The 22,961-nt window shown below is 37.7% G+C and overlaps 2 protein-coding genes across 2 annotated transcripts; both read right to left on the bottom strand.

Moving 5' to 3' along the window:
- Positions 1 to 1,149: 1,149 nt before the first annotated feature.
- F5B22DRAFT_620264 (general substrate transporter) lies at positions 1,150 to 3,349 on the bottom strand. Its single transcript, XM_047975831.1, has 3 exons — positions 3,041 to 3,349; positions 1,734 to 2,972; positions 1,150 to 1,672 (listed from the first exon to the last, which is right to left on the bottom strand). The coding sequence occupies exons 1-3, from the start codon at positions 3,165 to 3,167 to the stop codon at positions 1,389 to 1,391; spliced, it is 1,650 nt and encodes a 549-aa protein (XP_047827522.1). The 5' UTR covers positions 3,168 to 3,349; the 3' UTR covers positions 1,150 to 1,388.
- A 7,183-nt stretch (positions 3,350 to 10,532) lies between these two features.
- Positions 10,533 to 13,847, bottom strand: F5B22DRAFT_638605 (ABC transporter; the record flags this gene model as incomplete). Its single annotated transcript, XM_047977604.1, has 9 exons — positions 10,533 to 10,867; positions 11,052 to 11,484; positions 11,688 to 11,943; positions 12,074 to 12,616; positions 12,722 to 12,914; positions 12,981 to 13,154; positions 13,310 to 13,348; positions 13,450 to 13,633; positions 13,758 to 13,847. The coding sequence occupies 9 exons, from the start codon at positions 13,845 to 13,847 to the stop codon at positions 10,533 to 10,535; spliced, it is 2,247 nt and encodes a 748-aa protein (XP_047827521.1).
- Between the last annotated feature and the right edge of the window lie 9,114 nt (positions 13,848 to 22,961).

Here is a 22,961-nt window from a genome sequence, read left to right as displayed (position 1 = left end):
CATTCGGCGCGCCCCCCCCCCCCCCCCCGCTCCCCCCCGCCCCCCCCCCCCGCCCCCCCCCCCCCCCCCCGCCCCCCCCCGCCCCCCCCCCCCCCCCCCCCCCCCCCCCCCGCGAGGAGAAGCGAATGACTTGTAATGGATAATGATCCAAGTACACTTTTCAGGGAGCATTCCCTGTTCACGTAATTAGAGGAGTGAGGCACAGTACTCGATGGACAACTATGTACCAATGCTGTAAATGTTCAAGTAATAAAACCTGGAAAGTCGTTTGTTTCAACATCTCCTTTCCTCGTCCTACCTAGTGTCCAATGTATACCCCCGACGGGAGACCTCTTATCTACCTAGAGCTATTACCCCTCCCTCCTCTAAGAATTATACACAGTTATACGCATTCAGATACATATATACACACATATCAGTGTAGATCTGTATGCACAGCGATTCGTATTCAAGTAGAGTAGTTCGCACCCTCGCCACCCAAGGTAAAACAAACCTACCTACACTACCTACCGTATGCACACTACACAGCAGGTGGTATGTAGGTACCTACCTACCTTCCCCATTCGGACGGCTCGCGCCGCCGAAACACATGCGACCTTGTCCGCGAGTTCTTTGTCGAGGCGCGTACTGTAGAATGTTTATATCTCCCCGAGCTTTGCTCCGAGCGAACAAGGACGAGGGAGACCTTTGAAAGCAGGCAGGCAGGCAGGCAGGCAGGCAGGCAGGCAACTTACTGACTGGGTGTGGATAGAAGTTGAGGGCGTTGCAATGTTGTGTCTGTGAGAAAAGAACGATGATACGCCAGTCGCGAGAGAGCCCTTTGCTCTTTGGGGAGGGATCTCTGTGGGTTGAGTGTGCTTCTCGAACATTGCAATAGAAGTTTACAGCAAGCATCCACTTATAAAAAAAAAAAAAAAAAAAAAAAAAAAAAAAAAAAAGGGTTGAATTTAAAAAAAACAAAATTTTTTTTTATTAAATTTAAATTGGGGGGGATAAAAACACAAAAAACCGGGGAAAAAATATGATAAATTAAAGTAAAAAAAAAAAAAAAAAAAAATAAAAAAAAAAAAAAAAAAAAAAAAAAAAAAAAATAAAAAAAAAAAAAATAAAAAAAAAAAAAAAAAAAAAAAAAAAAAAAAAAAAAAAGGGTTGACTTGAAAACTATCCAATAGTTTATTTATTACTATGTAATTGGGCTGCTCTATCCAGCGAAAACCCGGGGATATCTTAGGTATCATGAAATGACATGCTTATATATATATGATATGAGAGGAATCTTTGACACATGTTCCACATGAGTTTAGTAGGCCCTTGTAAGTCAAGATCTTTTTATCACCAGGACATTAACAATCTACAACAGATGCACAAGCGTTGGGAGATGCGCTGGTTTAAACTTTCTCATCGTTGGCCTTATCTGAAGACGCGAGAGCCTGGTCTTCGGCGGTCTGGTGCATCTCGGTGGCATAAGTGTGGTCGGGTTTCCAGCTGGCGGATTGACGTGGAGTTGTCGAGGCCATACACATGTCAGCCTGTTCGAGGGATAGACCCTTGAGCTCGTAAACGAAGAAGTAGGCGAAAAGAGTGCTGAAGATGCAGGCAGATCCCCAGATGAAGAACACCTTAGCACCAAGGTTGGCCTTATCAGTGTTGGTCAAGTATGGCGTGATAACAGCTGTTTAGAAACGAGTCAGCAAACATCATGAGATGAAGTAGAGATTTGCGTGTTTGCTTACCAATGATGGTGTTCCAGAACCAGTTGGACGCTGTCGAGATACCAACACCACGGGAACGAATTGGTAGAGGGAAGATCTCACCAACCACGACCCAGGCGGTTGGGCCCCAGGTACTGGCGAAGAAGGCGATGTTGATTGAGATGAAAGAGATCATAGCTGAGACAGCGGCGTTGTTACCGAGCTCAATCCTACCGGCTGTCACGCCGACGATAGCAATGATGAATTGGCAGACAACCATGCCAATACCACCACAAATCAGAATAGCACGACGACCGAACCTCTCGATGGTAAAGAACGAGATAGGGGTTGATAGCACATTGACTAGCGTAGTGATAAGCGAGATGAGGAAAGGGTTTTGGATAGTTCCAAGCTGCGTGAAGAAGGGAGGTCCATAGTAGAAAATGAAGTTGATGCCGGTGAATTGCTGGGCACACTGCAGACCGGCACCTAGGATCGTTCGGCGAATAGGGCTGTCACCCTTGGAGAGTGAGCCCTTAAGACACGCCAACCAAGACTGGACGTAGCTCATCTGGGGAATGTTGGCCATCTCGAATTCGTTGTTGGCAATAATCTCAGCGAGTTCGTCCTTGATGTAATCTGATTCTTGGGGCTGTCCACGAACATAGGCCAGAGACTTGGCTGCTTTTTCGATCTCACCCTTCTTGACCCAGTAACGGGGAGACTCAGGCAGGATGAGAAGACCAATACCCAGAATGAGAGCCCAGAGGAACTGAACGCCGATGGGGATACGGTAAGAGCCCGTGTCATTACGGTTTTGCGTGGCGTAAACAACGACATTGGCAAGCAAAATACCAATGGTGATACAGAATTGGTAACCAGAGACCATGGCACCACGCACCTTCTTGGGGGCAATTTCGGACATGTATAGAATGACGACGGCCGAGATGAAACCGACACCACCACCAGCAATCAGACGGCCGAAAACGAAGAGGACCTCCTGGTTCGTGCTGGCAATTTCGAGAATGCAACCGACAGAGAAGACGATGCAGCCACCAATGATGGTAGGTCGACGGCCAATGAAGTCGGCGATATCACCACCTACAAGCGCGCCGAGGAAGGTACCGAGAGACAGAATTGAGGTGAAGAGAGATGCGGTAGGAGTAGGGATAATGAACTCCTTCGGATCTATACCGATGGGCGCGCCGACGTCGAAATCATAGGGAAGGCCAGTGTAGAGACGGATAAAGTAGGGCATGGCAAGCACACCACCCATCCAACCTATCAGAGTGTCAGTGACCAGGAGAGCGCCGAGACGCTTACCGCGCGAGGGGGGCGGGCAGTCTTACCGGTGTCATAACCGAAGAAAATACCACCGAAGGCGGCAAAGGCACAAATCAAGTAGGCCTTGAGTGTAACGGGAGCCTCGACACGCGAGACATCGCTCGTCCCCGTGACAATCGCACCTCCAGCCATGATGGCGCCTCTCTGATTGCTTTTCGTGTCTTTCTTGTCGAGCTTGGTAGAACTGGAAGGTTGCTAGGGCAGACCGGACGGCTCGTTGCCGATCCCTTTCAGACCAGGGAGGTTGTGAGTTGTGAAGATGGTGGTAACCGACAGAGGAAGAAAAGGAAGACGAGCTGGAGGGAAGAGGGCAGTCGGGATGGGATATATATACAGGGTGGCAGCTCTCGCGATAAAGGGACCCTTTCACGACTTTCGACACAAGGTACATGGCGTGGTCACATCGACACACCCCGGCCCAGGCCTACTGGACTTTCCATGGCATGGAGCAGCATGGGGAGAGGGACAAGCGTCGTACAATACAGGGGTAGTTATGAAAACGGTTACACTTTTCCTACCTGTCTGTCTGTCTGTCTACCTACCAGACTACCTACCGTACCTACGCATACGGCAAGCAAGCAAGCACTGTACTGTAAGATGTACACTGCACCACGCATTGCACCACACTAGCAGCGCAGGGAGGGAGGGATGTGATTGTGCAGTAGTGTATGCGTAGGCAAGCAGGTCTAGCAGGCTAACTCAACTCGCCTCCCCAAATCAGAGCCCAAATCTCGGGGGCGAACAGGTGAACCACGAGAGAGAATTCGACACGAGGTTGTTGATCCAGTAGGTGTCGGAGCGGTCAATGCTTGGTTCTGGCATCGAGAGAGACTGGTCGAGCGACTGGTCGAGGTGATTGGGCTGGCCAAGGCCTGCAGCCAGGGTGCCGGCTTATAGACAGGGGTGGAAAAGGGCCGTCTTTTTGCTGTGGGAGGGGAGGGGATCCTTCTTGGTTTGACCGAGGGGCGGACGGGCGTAACTCCCCTTCAGTCCAGTGGCCATTTCGAAAGCCCATCGCGTCGTCGCCCCGTCCACTGCCCCGTCTCCCCATGGCTGCTTCATGCCAGAGACGGTTTGGGCCGGAGGGGGGAGGCCCCAAGCTGGAGGCCAAGCTGGAGAGAGTTGGGGAACAGATGGAGAAATGGGTCTGGATGGGGGGAACGACGACGGATTGAGAGTAGCTCACCCCGGCTTGCCATCCTTGAAAAGTACTAGCGTCGCTTTTCCGGTGGGTATATTTTATAGAGGAAAAGTGCCTACACTCACTAAATGCCCTATAGTACACATGCACCTCGCTACCCACAGACTACCCACATTGGAGTACATACAGTACAGGTACTTACTTCCCCAGATATGTACTTCAATTCAGGGTAGGTAAAGTACCTAGGTAAAGGCTAATATCGGCTCTATCTCTTATGACCACTAACTAGGTAACTGTAGAGTGGAACGAATAACGCGATCAAAGAGAGCAGGTAAATTTAAAAATAAACCATTTGTATCGACTACCTATACGAGTAAGTAATTCATGATGTTACTCTATTAGTAGTGTTGACTATAATCTACAGTGCCTGGGTACCTAGTCCGATGGTGACTACATTATGCTACCTAGATGTTTGTGTGTTTGTAGATGATTGAGAGGGTAGTATCAGCCTGGCATGCTCCCACGGCCAAGCCGAGGCAATTCGATGAGACCCTCCCTCCACGATTTCATGAATCGCGGTTGTCATTGAATAATATTGGTATTGCTGCGCCGCGCCTAACATGAACTCGCGGGTCTCGAGTCCATGCTAGTAGTGCATTGGATACGCACGTAGAAGGGAAGGGGGCCCAAAAAAAACAAAACAAAAAACATTTACTTAGAATGATTCCCTAAGCAGTGACTCATTCGATCTGAGTGGCTAGGTAGGTATTAGATCCGTCGAGACAATAACCCAGATACTGAGGGAGCCATTCTGGGGACGGGGGCGTACCTAGTCAATTGGTATGCGCTTCAACTTGCTAGAATGTAAGTAAGTAGCTTAGAGTGAGACTCTGGACCGCATCCGTCTACCTACCTAGCTATTCCCCGACGAGACGGGAGAATGACCTCATAAGCAAGGCCGGCCACGGCTGCTTGCCAAAACGGGGAAGAAATCTCAATCGGTCACGCTGAAGCTGATGAGGCGCAAACGCAGATGTCTCGTGCGGGAGAATCATGGCGCTCAGCCGCGGATATTCGAGCGCTTCCGTCGACGTATAGGAATCCGTCTGGACCACATGCCTCATCGAGCCGCGAGAGCACACTACACCACTCCCAGGAGCCATGCGCGACATGGAGGAAAGTTAGGCGTCGCCTAGACACCCTCGCTTTGTCCTGGAGGTAGAGGCGACGTTACATTTACCATTCTCGATTCGTCGTGGTAGGTATTGACGGGTCATCTTAGCACTACCTACGTAGCAGCTACCTACTGTACCTACTGTGTAGGCATGGCTGTCCCGCCCTTTTTGGAGTCTCTTTATTCTTAAATAAGCGAGTACCTTTACATGTGAAAATGCCAACTAGATAAAGTACATATGAATAAATACCGAGAAGATCTGGCTGCCTTTGCGTGTACTGACCGTAGGTGTCATGTGAGGAGGTATTGGGTTAGAATGTAAAAGGTACTACAAGCTCAACTGGAATGTGCAAATTGGCAGCACTGTAACTCAGAGTTTGTCACCTGGTTTTTAGAGGTCATTTGTGATTTTCGCAGTACTCGGTACTTCATCAACCCCACACGCCTTAGTTCCAACGCCATCGGGCGCCACTTTGGCACTTGATCTGAAATACCTGGTGCCGCATTGTTAGCATTGTTGGCATTGTTGGCGCTGCTCGACAGACAATCGCTTGCTTCGCTTGGCCTTCGAAGGGTTCCATTGGCAGATCCTTCAACGGTGGCGCTCGCGGAGAGACATCCAATACCCAGCCGCGGTGCGTGAAGAAGGCAGTTGCATGCAGCCCCATCATGCCACAACCGTCATCGTCTGTGGTTAGCAGAGCTCAGCAGAGCGTATCTACTCACTTACCTAGTATGCTGTATGCTCGTGGTAGTCTTCTGATGGATGGCCTGCTGAGGTAGGTATTTCGCCTTCGATTGGTTTCGACCGGCGCGTTGTCGAACGTGCTGCATGCGGCTGGATTCCAAATTGGCCGGACGCCGAAGGCACCACCAAGACAACCACTCGGATCTTTTGCTCTGTTGACTGGCCGATACACCCTATTGTTGGCCGTGGATGCAGCGGAGCAGTGGACGTCCTGCCAACCACCATCGCCGTCGTCATTGTCATCCTTGCCTCCATGTGAGTCGCGTTACGGCACATAGCAGCCGCACTGCAACCCGGGCCACATGGACGCATCCGGCCGAGGGCTCGAGTTATCTCAGATGCTGAGTCTGGTGATCTACACCGACGGCACTGTATAGTCTTGTCTATTGTCTACCAAAAGTGCTGACATCTCTCTGTAAGTGACCTTCCATTCGGGTGTGATAGTACGTTCGATGAATGCCCTTAATGGTTGCAGAGCACTAGCATCCATTCCTTCAGGACGCTGTTTTAATCACCAATTTCTGATATACCCTATGCGGATATACTTGAACAGTAGCTTACTGAGAAGACTGGAGGCCACATGCTCACTTAGCAGCCGTCATCTTCACTTATCCACCTACCTACAATAGATCCAGATGCGCACACTTAAGAGACATCAGATACAGATTCCAACTCAGCAAGGACCAGTTACCCCGTAGGATGCCTATCCTCAGCTACATAAAAGTGTCATGCTATGTACTAACTACCTACCTACTGTACCTCCTATTGCGCCTGACCCCATGGGTCTGCAATGGGGTACATCCTGGGGGTAAGTACTACATGTAGTATACTTATTCCTTGTACAGTGAGGGCACGCTACTTTACTTCGGCTGCGTTGGTATCCATGTCTGCTTAGCTTCCGACCCCAATCCCCCGGAACCTCTAAAGTAGCGCTCCCCAGCTCGAGACGAGGCGCGCTATGCTATCGGCCCGAATACCTTCTTTTCCATCATGAACTATATCATGAACTATACTAGTCAAGGCTTGTTCTGTTTAATTACCCTTTGATCACTTGTTACCATCTTACTACTTACTATACGAGCCAACATCTCTAGAGTACTGTATGTACAGGAGGTGCCTTTATTCTGTACAAATTATGTGTATAGGTAGCAGTGGTGTGCATACTTACATAGTACCTACAGATAAGTGTGCTTGTGTCATTGGCGTTGTCTGTGGGCGATAGAAACGGCGTGCCTCCATTTGACTCTCAAGAGTATTACCAGAGGGATGGTGGTGATGATTCGACCGAATACGCGCGCCAACTTCTCTTCTCAGCAAGGCAATTAATCAACTGTAACGCGAAAACTGTTCCCTTCGAGTCTCTCATTGGAAGCTAGGGATCTGCCCCAGCTCTCAACTTCCCTCACCTTTATTGCCCTTCTATGCCGTACTACACAACAACGGTCCCTCAATACCCTACCTTGGGTGACGGTGTTGCGACAGGAATACGTACCAATGTAGGACTGTTAGAAGCCAAGACAGCCGCATCCGGTGACACGTTTTTTTTTCTTTGTTTCTTTGTTCTCTACGCTCTCTCTTGCAAGATCGGAACGAAGCCGAGGAGGGGCTTCGGCGCAAACACGGTCACCCTCATCAGCCACTAGGACCTCAGGTCATAGATCATCCACCAATCGTATTCCTCCCACAATGCCATCCCACGGTTATGGCGGGAATCCATCGGCGGTACCTAACCCTTGCTATTGTAGGATGTTAGTTACCGGCTAGTGATTGATCTTGGGTTTGAGTACCTAGGAGCGGAAATGGTGTAGCAAGACGAATATAGAAAAACATGCAGGTGGCCGCTGTACAGCAAGAGGTCCAAGCTTGAAATACCTATATCTACCTACTACATATTACTGCTCATGTGAAGCCTAACCCAACAGGTAACTACTTCTGGCCAACAGTTAGTTACCAATTGTCCGGATTGGATATTCCCACTTTACTTAGGCTGGGCAGACCTGGGGTAAAAGTGGTTTCAGTGTAAATCCGCTACTGTGATCTGGTCAGAGATCTGCTTACCTATGATCTGATAATATGGCATAGACAATACCAAGGTACTTAAATGGGTCGCTATGTCAGCTCCAGATGGCAGAGCTCACAAAATCCACAAAGCTGCACCGATCCTGCCCACGATCGAGACTATCTACACTGTAATTCAAAGCTATATGCACACTGTACAAGCTACATGCAATTACTTAAGTACATAGTAAGTGTCAGATGTGCGTACTAGAAAATGCGTCAGGCATTGCTAAGAGGTAACAAATGCTAATAGGTACTCTATTTAGCCTACCGAGGCCGCTACGTGAAGAAACTACTGTACATAGTAAGATGAATGTACACTTACTTACTTACCGAGCGCTTGGATTCTTGAATGGGACTAGGCAATGTTGCTGAACCTCGTGGTCTCGTGGTCCAACGTTGCCCAAAAACGGAACTCGATTAACCCCGTGCAGCCCGTGAGTCTTCACGCCCAGCTTGCTTACCTACCTACTTTACGTGTAGTTGCTTGCTTGCCTCTCCCAGGCCCGTTGCCACGTTCTCTTCGCCTTACCCTGCCCTGCCTTGCCTCACCTTGAGCTGCCTCAGTCACCCCTGAAACCGAGATTTGCTTGCATCGGTGGGTTTTAGTTTCGTCTCCGTAACTACCTACTTACTTAGGTAACCTACCTGTCGGTCCCAGCTGTGTGTCACGTGTGACACCACCCTCAGCTCATCATGGATACCAGTACCCCCTTTTCTAAATCTTCTTCTTCTTCTCCTCGGGGTTTAACATCTAGGTAGTCACCTGATGCGCTACCAACCGCCGACTGCGTTGTTCTACTCTTGGTCATGCGACCAATCAGTTGTTGTCCATGGCCTGTTCCGCTGAAATCTGCTTACCTACCTACCTACCATGAGCTAAGAACAATGCCACTTCGAAATAACGAGGAGTAACACACATACAACACACCCAACAATGTGATATCCCGAGCAAAACCTTTCAATACGCCGGGTCACGCTTCAAGAAAGATTTTCACCATCGTTACGGGGCCCATATGATGATGAGTCTGGATTCGACCTCGGCTGGGCCCGATTGAACTAGCCGAGCCTCTTACGTACGAGATACACCAACTTAGGTTCAGACTATGTAGGAAAAGGCCTACCTTTGGCTATTCCACGTTTGCTTGATTGAAATTACGCCGACATAGCTTGTAACGGCGCAAAGACCCGATGATAAAACCCATCCGAATTCCAACTGTAAAATTTTGCAGATTGTGTCCAGCATAAGTAGTGTAGTGTAGTGTAGTGTAGACAACCTTGTCACTTAAGTTTGATTAGGGCAGTACAAAGGACTCCTTACTTATTACGGGATATTGGAAAGGGAAGGGATTTCGATCCCATGGGTAAATGCGGAATGCAGCAATCAAACCAACATACTCAACCTACTGGATGCGAGCAGCAAGCTAACATGGAGAGGATAATGCGTCCTACCTTGTAAGTTATAATACGGCTAATGTAGGCATTAAACTCATCGAGATTCCCTCCCCCCACACGCACACGCACGGGGCCGGCGCAATGAAAGGGAGGATCGATCTGGTATCCTACCCTCATGATTTGCCTTTCCCCGTTATAGCCTTGGCGTCGGCGTTATTGCCCGGTTTCTCTAGGCATATCCGGGGTGTCGGGGACACATCCCCATGGAGACGGTCTAGTTGGCTGCAAGTAGACCGATATTGTAAGTAACGTTCCCTACCGAAAAGGAAAATCCTTTCTGGTCTGCTGGCTGTTAGGTATTTCGTGTTTCATTTGCTGAAACTCGTAAGTAAGTACGTGTATACGAATAACACGAGGGTGTGTACGACCGACTCTGTTTGTCACAAGTTTTCACACCCCCCCTTGGCATAAAATCCAATTATAGCGTGTGGAAACGTTCAATATCTGGTGGAATTACTACAGTCGGGGAACTACCGGTATGCGCTGATACCTACCCACATCGAATCATTTTCTAGAAGAATGAAATACAAACCACTACGGCCTAGAATATCACCATGATCTTGCCACCTAATTACACGAGAATTGATCACCTGGCGCATCCCGAGGGGCTTCACTTGGAATGACGGGGTTATACAAAGTTTGCGCGGCCACGCGTCCCATGATGATGAAATGGTTTAACTGTTGTTGAAAGGGAAAACGTGTTGAACTCCCGTGTCATACAAGCGGTAGGTAGCGTTGCAGCTCTTAGCTCGTTACCCCGTATGATACGGGATTGAATAAGGTATGCTCTACACTCCGAACCATGACTGCGACCTTATTCGCAAAGGACGCGCTCAGGAGAGACTCCAAAGCGCAGATATATTCCCCATGGCAATGCTATTCATAGCAGAAAAACCAAGTAAGAAAAGCAAAGCGCTTGTTTCACGAGTCCATCAGCTTGGCGACTCTCTTCTCCAAGCTGGTCTCAAACTGCTGGACGCCACCGCTCAGCGCGCTCATCTGTCCGGCTCGCAGACGGTAGACTATCCTCCGCCTGGGGGTCTCTTCCTCTTCGTCGTCGTCGGAGAGATGATCATCGTCGTCCACGTGGCCCTCGACGACGCCGCGCACGAACCACCGGTCGTGGCTGACGACTACGACGGCGCCCGGCCAGACGCGCAGGGCCTCGCGCATGGCGGTCACTGTCTCGTAGTCCAGGTGTGTCGTTGCTTCGTCGAGGATCAGGCAGTGCGGGCTTGTCCATAGTATGCGGGCCACTAAGGGACATCTGGTTAGTAAATTACGATTTGAGCGTGTGTGATTTTATCTCAGTGTTTTTTTTTAATCTGTGAAAAGGGTTTTGAGACAATGACTGTGATCATGGAAGCAAGCCACTGTATTCTAGAATCACCAGGAACGAAAGGTATTAAACCCCCTAAGAATAGATAGACTAGTACTCACTTTCAAGCCGCACTAGCTGTCCACCTGACAATTTGCGAATGGGAACGTCGGAGACGACTCGTCCGGATAGACCAATGGAGCTCAGTAGAGCACGCACACGGCCTTCGTCCTGCTCAGGAGTTGCCATCTCCTTGGACAATAGCGCGAGGGCCGTTAGATCCGGCTCCGAGACGCCTATCTCCTGGAGTTTCTCCACAGCATGTTGGGAGTAATACCCTATCTTCACCCGCGGGTGTGTGGCGAGGGTCCCCGAGGTAGGCTTGGTCTCGCCCACGAGCAACTTGATGAGCGTGGACTTGCCGCCACCGTTCAACCCCACGATCCCGATGCGGTCGCCCATGTGGACGGAAAGCGTGACGTCCTGCAACACCAGGGGCGGGATGGTCTTCGACCTCGCGTCTCTGGGGTAACGGAAGGATGTCTTGTCTAGTGACTTGGGGGGCACACGTAGGGGTTAGTTACTTGAACTCATTGTTTCAGTGCACACGTCTCACGAGATTTTCGTTCTAGAAGGCATGCGGAGGTTCCGAGACAAGAATGCTAGCTCGAAACGGAACCATCCTCAACGGCAGGCTGAGACAGGAAGGGAAAAAAAGGGGGGAACTTGGGGACTAGCTATCTGTCTGGCCAACTCACAATTAATGCGCCTGGAAATCGCAGGTCTGGCGGCTCGGGCAGAACGAATTGCACGGGCCTCTCGTCTTGCGGTATCTCGATCTCGGCGCGGCTTGTCAGATGGTAACCCACGAGGTCGCGGTTCAGCTTGAACCGGCCGCCTTTGGCGCTCACTTCGAGGCCCCAGCGGTCGTCGAGTTTCTTCTGGCGAGACTTGGCTTGTCGGATCTTGTTCTGGTCGTCTTTGGCTTTGCCTTCGCGCATGTTCTTCTGTATGCTTTTGACGTCCACGAGTTAATTCATAAGTTCTGTCTGCATTGGACAAAATTTCTCGGCGTGGCAGGTCTGGCCACATAGGACGATGAAATAAACCCCCTGTAGTGCTCAGAGGGGGGAAGACAACTCACGTTTGCTGGATATGATCTTTCTGCTTGTCTTTAGCTTCCTTCATCTTGGTCAGGTAGATCTTCTTCTCCCCCTGCGCCTCTTCATACGTCGGCAGGTCGCCGTGGAAGTACGTGATCCCTTTCGCCTTGAGGATGAGAAGGTCAGTGCACAGCGAGATGAAGTCGCGGTCGTGCGACACGAGGATGAGCGTCGGCGCATCGGCCGACTCCCCGAGCGTCGTCGTCAGATACCGCTGCAACCACAGAATGCCCAGCAGGTCCAGGAAATTCGTCGGCTCGTCGAGGATCAGAATATCCGTATCCTGGAGCAGCGCGGATGCTAATGCTGTCCGCATGCGCCACCCGCCGGATAAGCTCGACACTGGCTTTGCCATGGTGCTCTCGGAGAAGCCGAGACCCGTCAGTAGCTTCTTCGCCCGCGCCTCGATCTCGGCCATCTTGGACGGCTCGACCTGGAGCTGCAGGTCCGCGAGCAGTTCGGCTGCCTCGCTCGTCTCCTTGGCGAGCGTCTCGGGGGATATCTCATCGTCCTTTTGTGCGTATCTTGATCACGTCAGCTCAAGCGCATCGTTAACTCAATAACCTGGATACTACCCGTTATCAAGTAGTTTACCTAAATTACTTGGCTTGGGGAGATGCGGGACGTACATCGTGTCGAACTCGGCGACTGTCTTTTCGGTTGCTATCAGGGCTTTCCGCGCCTGCATACCTCGCGCTCCGCTTCGGAGTTTCGCGTCCTTGGCTTTTAGAAATAGATCCTTTTGCAGGCGCTCGCGACGGATTCTCCGTAGACTTCGGATGGCGGCGAACGAGTTCGTGCTCTCCACGCCCTGTGATAGATCTTTGTATGTCATGTTAACACTGCTTATTTGCGGACCTGGCGACGATGTTAAGGCGAGAATCTTACCGTCTAGTTCCCGTTGTGCTTCATGTCTAGCCGTGGCGCGCTCGATGACTTCTTCTAGCACACTCCGGTCGCCCGCAGCTGACGGGTGCGAGAAGGGTCGGTCTGGATCCGCATCCGTGTTGACGTCGCCTGCGTCGGTTTGTTGTAAGATTACGATGCGTGTCTCCTCCGGTACTTTGTACTTGTCAGTCGGTGGAATTGATTTGTAAGTGAGCAGGTGCTTTGAGACTATAGTGGATTATCGAGACATGAAAGTCGTCTCATCTAGCATATCCTTCTTTCGCGGGCTTCGAAGTATGTGAGGGTAAAGCTTCATGGTGTTGACTTACTGCCGGGGATCAACTTCTGCGCAATGGCTTTCAGTAATGCTATACCATGAACGCTTATTAGCTGCCGTTTCCTGTTACACTGTTCTCCCTCCTCGTCTTCTCCCCATCCCCCTCATTATACGCTGATTCGTATGACTTACTTGATTTTCCTGATCCATTTCGTCCGACGAGTGCATATCGCAGGCCGGCTTTCAAGCGGAGGGTGGCATTATCGAGAACCTCAGTTCCTTCGCTTCGAGCCTTGCCCTTGCCTGCTTTACTACTACCTTTGCCTTTTGACGAGGCAACAGAAGTCACTGTTATACTCAAACCCTCGATATCTAGCTAATAAAAAACATATGTTAATCTAAAAATCCTTTTCGCAGCGATAAATTCGATAACAGCGGTATATACGCCTGTATATACATGTACATTTTCTGGCGGGGAAGAAGAGAGATAGCAAGCTCACCTCGCGGTAGTTGGGCACGCCAATGTTGAACCTGGTCTGTTTTGAAGTACATAGGATGGTCGTGACACTTTCTGCTTCCATGGACGTCATGACGGCGGTGTTTGGTTTGTTACCTAGAATTCGGGGTGAAATACCGCGAATATCTACTTCTTTTCCTTTACGTCTGGGAGCTAAGATGGTGGTGATGGAGGATGGTTGAGTTGCAGGTATGACTTCTTCAGTTGTATGATGAGGTGATTTGATTACTCTACTATGAAGGGACCATCTACGCCTATATAATTATCTCTCTTTTTCCTAACAGCAAGCTTCAAGCCACAATTTCCCGTTTTCTTGCTGGTTCTGTGCAAGATAGTGGGAGGATTGAGCCTGCCGCTTTCACTAGTGCGGATGAATCATTCTGATCCCAGACCATGCCGATTTGTGATTGGCTGACGAGAATACAGCACTACACGAGGGAACCGGAGATACTGTACTGCCGTACGGAGTAGCTGTACACACAACTGATTCTTATTAGCAGCATGGGAATCCGATGATGCTTAAGCAAGTTGGATAGAGGACAGGTGTGATCTTCGTTTTTCCTCCTAGATCACCGTCTGACTACTTTGAATGACAGGTATAGTCTGACGGATATTTATAGTTAACAGAATCGAACCGGCATTTCCAGGCAGCATTTCTAAAGTCAAGTTAAAAGCGTTGTTTTATTATTAATTCTGCAATAAAGTGCGTGGAAAATTCTAACTATATAGGCATTCCGGCTAATCCTTGGAGCGTAGCGCCCCTGCCAGAAGCGCCCTTATAGGTACGCTTCTGCCGGGGTATAGTGCGCCCTTATCAGGGGCACACTGCGCCACTAGCTAAAAGCGCTGCACCATTAGCAAAAGCGTTATACCGTTAATAAAAGTACCGCGTTACTTTATTATATACCTCCTAATTAAATAGTATTGCTATATATTTAATTGCTTAACTTTAACGCTCCATATAATTAATAAACTATAATATATTTAATATTTTCTTTATATATTTAAACCTATTTTTATCTTTTTAACTTTAAAAGTATTTTTATTTAATTTTTTTTAATATATATTTAACCCTTTATTAATTAAAATAAATAAAATAACTTAAATACCTTATACTTTACTTTTTATTAATATATTTACTTTAATTAATATTTTTTAAATTTATAGCGTTAAATTATATAATTATTTTTATATATTATTTATAATACTTTACTTTTAATATTTATTATAATAGCATTTAAAGTTAGTATATAAAATTTATATTATTAATTATTTAATATTTATTAAAATAACCTTTATTATTTATATTTATTAAATATAATATTTAAAGTTAATATATTAATAAATACTTTATTAAAAAGTATTATTATTATATAAAGTTTTATTATTTATTTATTTAATATTATTATAATAATTATATATTTAAAAGTATAATATATAAAGGATATATATCCCCTTTAATATTTTAAAATAAAGCCTTTTCTCTTTTTTTTTTCCTTTTTATCCTTTTATAATTTTTAATATATTATATAATATATATAGCTCCTTTTATTTTATAATATATTTATTAACTTTTTACTTTTTATTAATAGTTAAAACCTTATTTAATAAATTATTTTTTTTATATAGTATTATTTTTCTTAAAATATATATTTTTTAAAAGTATATTTATTATAGTTTAATATTATTTATATTATTAATATTATATACTTTTAAGGTTTAAAGAATTATATTAATATATATATATAAAGATATTATTATAAGCTTTTTCCTATTTCTACCTTATTAGCCTTTCCTTTTTAAAGGAAGGTAATAATTCCAATGTATAAATATATTTTTATAGCCTATTTTTAATCGATTTTTATAAAGTATAATATACTTTTATTTAAAATTTATAAAAAATGTAATATAAATATTAATATAGGAAAAACTTAATATAAATTTTAACCCTTTTTTTTATGCTTATTTAACTTTAGCTTTATCCCCCTTTTTTCTTTTATACCTATATTACCTTTATATTTAGCTCCCCCCCTTTATTCATTTACCCCTATTGCCCTTATTATTATTATTAATAATAATAAAAATAAGGATAAAAATAAAAATAATAATAATAATAATAAAAATAATAAAGAAAAAAAAGAGAAAAAAGATATATTAATTGTTATATATATTATTTATACCTTTATTTACTTTTACTATACTTTCTTCCCTATTATACCCTTACCTGCTTTTTCTACCGCTTTTAGCTTTAGCGCCTAATTATTAATAGTATTAGGACTTACCCTAATTCCCTATAATTAATATACTTAATCCTCCTTTATTAAAAGGTTAAGCATTTATAAATAAGTAGCTAGAAAGGATTTTTAATACCTTTAATGCTAAAAGAATTATAAACTATATATACTTATATAAATACTTTAAATATTTCTTTTTTATTATAAGGCGCCTTTAGCACTTTTAGGTTAATAATATAGGAAAAGCTAAAGTAAAATTATTAAATTTTTATAGTTATAAGGTTTATAATATATATTTAATTGGAATAATTAGGTTAATTAGTTTTATAACCTTTATTATACTATTATTACTATTATTATTATTATTATTGCTCTTTTAGCCCTTATAATTAATAAAAATATAAGTTTAATTCCCTTTTTATAATTCTTTTAATATATTTTAATTATTTAATAAGTGCTTAAGCTATTTAAAAGGCTTATATAACCTTTTATAAGGCGTTTTTCTTAAAGAATACCTTTATAAAGGCTATTAAGTTTTATTATACTACCTATTCCTCGGAATAGTAAAAAAAGAAAAAGATGAAGAAGAATGCTATACCTTTCCCCATTAATTAAGTAATGCCTATCTCCAGTATTGCTATGCTTAATAGTTTCCTGTTCTTTAAGGACGAAGATAAAAAAGACGAAGAAAAAAAAGAAGAAGATAAACCTATTATATTTAGCTTTTTCTTTTAAAAAGGATACTTTTTTCTTCCTCCTTTTCCTCCTATTATTATATTATTATTTTTATAAGGTATAATCTATTATTTATTGTTTTAATTTAGTTTAAGTTTTTAAATAGAAATTAAAGGGAACCTTATACCTAAAATCAACTATATATTTATTTTTTTATTTGCTTTTTATAATTATAGCATTTCTATCTTTTAAATTAATAAGCGCTTTAAAATATTTAAATTATATTTTTAATATATTCTTAATAAGTCTATTAGTAAATATTTATATTATTAATAAATATATAACTTTAAAAGATCTTTTAATATATTTTTATTTTATTTATATATTTTAGATATTTATATAGTAAAGTTAAATATTAATACGTTTATTTTTTCCTATTATAAAATGTATAGCTTATTAGTTATTTAAGAAGATTATTTATACTTTTTTAAAGTTATATATAATATTTTTAAAAAGCTGCTTAAATGCTATTATTTCCTTTTTTATAAATAATAAAGCATTTATTTTAGTTTTAATTATTAATATAATAATTATACTTTATTATATTACTTTTTATATAATTGTACCTTTAAATAATAAAATAATATATCTATATAAAAAGTACCTAATTTTTTAATTATTTATAAAGAAGGCATTTTCTATTATAATAAACATTTATATACTTATATTTTAATTGTTATATATAATATATAAAAACCTTATAATATATATATATTTAATAATTTAGTTTATTGCTTTTAAATAATCTAGCCTAGGATTAGTTAAAAACTTTAATAATTATATTATTATATAAGTTATATCTGGTTTTAATATAATAGTATTATATAGAATTGTTTTAATATACTTTTAAAATGCTTTAATTTTATACTTTATAGCCTGTTTTAAAAACTTTTTTAATTCCTTATATAGTAAAGGAATTATTAATACCTAACTTTAATTATTAAATCTATAATACTTTATTACTTTTTTAATATATTAATTATAAAGTAATATTATAATCTTTCGTTTTTTATCTTTAATTATCCTTATATTAAAGAATTATAAGGCATTTCTTTATTTTTTAAGCTTATAAATGCCTTTAATTTAATTAATAATCTTTTATATTTAAAATTAATAATCTTTTTTATATAAGATTAAAAAGTTATTAATATAAAAAATAATAAATATATAGTAATTTAAAATGTAAAATAGGTATAGCTTTTTTAAAAAAGTAATTATATTATTAATTTAAAGTATTTTTACAAACTTTTTATATTATAATAATAATAAATCCTATAACCTATATAAAGTATATATTAATAAACTAACTTTATTTCTATTTATAAATCCTTTAAGGAAATTTACTATAACTATACTTTACTCTTTTTAAATAGTATTTAAAAACGCCTTTATTATATTATACTATTTAATTTCTAAATTTAAATATACTATTAGCACTATTATTAGTTTAAATGTTTTTGTAGCTAGAATTATAGTATAGGTTAATTATAAGGTATTTTCTGCTTAAAGGTCTCCTTTTACAATTATTTACAATTTGTATATTTTTAAATAGCCCTCTTTATCGAACTTATAGATAAACACCCATTTTAATAATAGTAAAGCATTTTTAAACTGCTTTTTAAATATAACCTTTAAAGCATTTATATTTTTTAACCTTTAAAATTCCTTTTTAATATTCTTTTTAAACTTCTTTTTTAGGGTATATATTTTAAAATCTTTCTAACTCTTAAATAATAAATTTTCTAAGTTATTATAATATATATACCCCTAATAAGATTTTAGCTATACTTTTTTATTATAAATAACTATAGCTATAAATATAATATAAAGGGTTTTATATTCTTTATCCCCTTAATATAATACCTTTACTATATCTAGTAAAAATATTTATAGGAACGCTTTTTAATATTTATTATATAAGATATATATTTTATTATTAAAGAATATTATAGTTAAAAAGATAATAATATTAACATTTCTTTTTAAACGCTTTTAATCTTTATTTTAAAGCTCTAGGGCTATACCTTTAACTTTTTAACTTAACCTTATTATTAAAAAAAATACCCTTTATTTATATCTTTATCTTTTAATTAATAATTAAAGCCTTACCTTAAGTATAAAAGGTGTACTTATTAATAATAACCTATTACTTTATATGTTTAATATAATAGCTCCCTAAGGTATATTATCTTTTATTTAATTTATATTGCTAAAGTTACCTTTTATTATAAAATAATGCTTATTTAACTTAGGCATTTTTTAAAGAGTTATAAGTCTATATTATAAACCCTTAAGGGATCCTTTTTTTTAATCCTTAAATATACCTACCCCTAACTCTTACTCCTTTAAAAGGGTAATAAAGGGCTTAACGAAGTTATATAATATCTTCCCCCTATTATTAATAGAAGTATTTATATTTAACTTAAATATTATATCCCTTATTTTTAACTAGATATCCTTAACACTATTAAAGTTTTTAACCTTTTTTATAATTTATAAAAGCTTTATATATACTTTAATAACCTTTATTGCTAAATATTCCTATTCCTTATTATAATAAAACTTTTTGTTAAATTCTATATCTTTAATAATAATAACCTCCTTTAGTTAAAATATTTATATTTAATATACCTTAATTAACTTATATCTTATTAGGTACTTAATATATATTTAAGGTTTAACTTTATAATTATATTTATATTTATTTATATTATAATCCTTTTTTAATAGGTATACTTTATATTTATATATATAAATGCTACTTTAGTTAAGCCTTAAATTACTTATTAGCTCCTTTATTTTTTTAAATATATATTATTAAAAATATTAAATAAACCAGTATTTTAATACCTTATAAGGTATATATAAATTATATACCTTTAAAGGGCTTATATTATATAGCCAGGCTACCGTTTAAGCTGCCTTAGGCTATAACTTCTTTAAAAACGCTATTTTGAATAATATTTTTAACACCTTTTTAATTATTTCTTTTTTTACTCTTTTAACTCCCCCGGAACCTTCCTTTTAATAAGGTAAAAAGAATTTAGCGTTAATTCCTTCATTTTTTACCCAAATCTTATAATGCATTTTACCCTTTATTATAATTGTTACTTTCTTATTATTACTTTAAAACTTATAAATAAAGAGTTAGAAATAATATATTACTTAATATTTAAACCTATATAATTTATTAAAAACTTTATCCAATAATTTATTTATAAATAGGTATACCTAAATATAGCTGCTAAATTTATCTTTAAGTATAAATAACCAGTTTATATTATTATAACCTTTTAAATAATTAAATAAATCCTAATTAACTTTTTAAAATAATTTTATAGAATACCTTTCTAATATCCTTTTTAAAAGTATTTAATAAATATATATTACTATATAGTTTTTACACTTAAATCTAGGTATATTTAGTATTTTTACATTTTGCACCCTATATATAAATGTTTAAAATATATATAATCCTAAATATTTTAATTTAAAATGCTATAATATTTCTATATCCTTTTATAATTTTAAAGGATTACTTAATAGTTTTTATAAATGCTTTCATTTCCTAGCTTTATAAATATTTATAATTAATCCTACTATACTTATTGGAATTTCTATAAGGAAATCCATTATTAATATTATAAGGACTTATTTAAATAAATAAAGATAGGTTTATATTTAAGGAATATTAGGTTATACTATTTAATTAGTTCTATTATAAGGATATTATTCTTAATTTTTTTAAAATATAATATATAGTTTAAACTATAATACCAAATTCCACTATTTTATAAATATACTTTAAAAATAATATTAATATAAAATCCCTTAATAAGCGCTACCTTAATAAATATTAAATCTATAAAACATAACCTATATTTATTATTAAATGCATTTTTAATAATCCTTTTCCCTATATTAAAAATTAGGAATTATATTATTTTTATATTTATTACCTTTCTATCCTTAATTAAAATAAAAGTATTTAATTCCAATAATTTTTTTTAATTTATTAAATATAATGCGCTATAATTATTAATAAATATACTATTTAATAATATATATAATATTTAATTAAAGGTTAAATATACTTTTAAATTAGATTTATTTAAAAGGTAAAATAGGTTAATAACTATTCCTATAAAGCAATCTTCATTAATAACTTAATATAAGAATATAAAGTATAATTTATAAAGTACTACGCTCCTACTACTATAGCTTAAAGAAATAGGATATATTAATATATAGATTATTACTATTATTTACTTAAAGCTATATTATATAAGGATGCTTTAATGCTTTAAGAACTTTTTAAAACTATATTACCTTTATTTATATTAATAATAAATACTTTTTTAATTTTATTAATATTAAATAAATATACCCTAATATTTTAAATACTTCTTAATAATGGGCTATTAAAATTATATAAAGTTAAAGTATTATTTATAATAAAAGTATAATTCCTCTTCTTTTAAGTTAAATCTTATTAGGTATACCTTTAATAATAGGAACGTTAAGCTAATTATAATATATATAACTTATTTATTAAAAAACTTCTTTTTCCTATTTAATTTTTAATTAAATAGGGTTCCTTTATAAATAACCTTTTATTTATTAATAGAAATAGTTTTATATAAATTATTTTAATAAATATATTTATAATATATTTTAATATCTTTAATAGTTTATTTATTTAATAGTTTTATTAAATATAGGTTACTTTTTTTAATAATTATAAATTATAATTTTTTATACTTTTATAGTTTTTATAAATATATTTTTTTAAAGTTTAATATATATAGGTATAAATATTCCTTCCTTTTTTTATATACTTTTAAAAACTTTTAAAAGGTATTATTATTTAAATTATTATTTAAGGGGGTTATATTAAGCATTATAAAGATTATTATACCTTTATACCTTTATATATTATTTTTATTAATAAGGCCCCTAAATACTTTATTAAAATTATTTAATATTATAATTAATCTTTTTAGCATTTTATTTTTAATAACTTTTATTAATTATATATTTATTTATAAAGGTATTATATATTATAAAAGCATTTTTAAAAAGTTCTTTATTATTAAAATTCCTTTAATGTTTAAAATATCTTTTACTTTAATATATTAATATATTAAATTTTATTTTTAATATTATTTTATTATATTAATATTCCTAATGTTTACCCTTTTAAATATAATATAATAATCCTATTAAACTATTATTAAAATATTAAACTTTAATAGAATAATAATATTTTAAAACGCTTTAATAAGGTTTTAAATTTATAGCTTATTATTATTAATAATTATTATATAAATAATTTTAAAACAGTTTTTATTAATTATATAATTAATTTAATTAAAAAGTATATTATATTTAATTATAAAAATATTTTATTAAACTATCCTTAATAATTATATTATTATAATATTATTATATTATTTCTTAAACTTTTTATTATTAATATTTTTATTTAGAATTAATATTAATTTATTAAAATTGTTATACTTTAATTCCTATTTAATTATAGCCTTAATATAAGTTACTTTTCTTTAGGTTATAATATTTTCCTTTATAAATTCCTTTATAAAAGTTAAAAATATTTAAAGGCTTAAAAAAGTATTAACCTTTTTAAATATTTATAAAGGATTTAAGTTTATTATTTTTTAAATATTATATACTTTTATATATATTTAAAAATAGGTAAACTAATTAACTTAATTTTTAATTAAATATAATATAATATTATTTAAAATAATAAACTTTATTAAATTTAGTTTAAATATTATATATTTATAAAGTATACTTATAAATATTAAATAATTAAAAGGTAAAAAAAAGAAATATACTTTATATAATTAATAATAAAAGAATATTAATCTTAATTAAAAACCTAATTTATAAATAAACCGGGCTTATAACTTTAATGGATATTTATAATTAATAAAATTAAACTAGCATTTTTAAGCAACGTTTTTAAAGTTAAATTAAAAGCGTTATTTTATTATTAATTCTGTAATAAAGTGCGTGGAAAATTCTAACTATATAGGCGTTCCGGCTAATCCTCGGAACGTAACGCCCCTGCCAAAAGCGCCCTTATAGGTGCGCTTCTGCCGGGGCGTAGTACGCCCTCGTCAGGGGCGCACTGCGCCACTGGCTAGGAGTGCTGCGCCATTGGCGAAAGCGCTACGCCGCTAGTAAAAGCG

Source organism: Xylaria bambusicola, assembly GCF_022495145.1.
Source record: "Xylaria bambusicola strain CBS 139988 unplaced genomic scaffold F5B22scaffold_47, whole genome shotgun sequence".
Classification (NCBI taxonomy): Eukaryota; Fungi; Ascomycota; class Sordariomycetes; order Xylariales; family Xylariaceae; genus Xylaria; species Xylaria bambusicola.
Note: the sequence above shows the minus strand (reverse complement) of the source record. Positions and strands in the feature narration are given on the sequence as shown.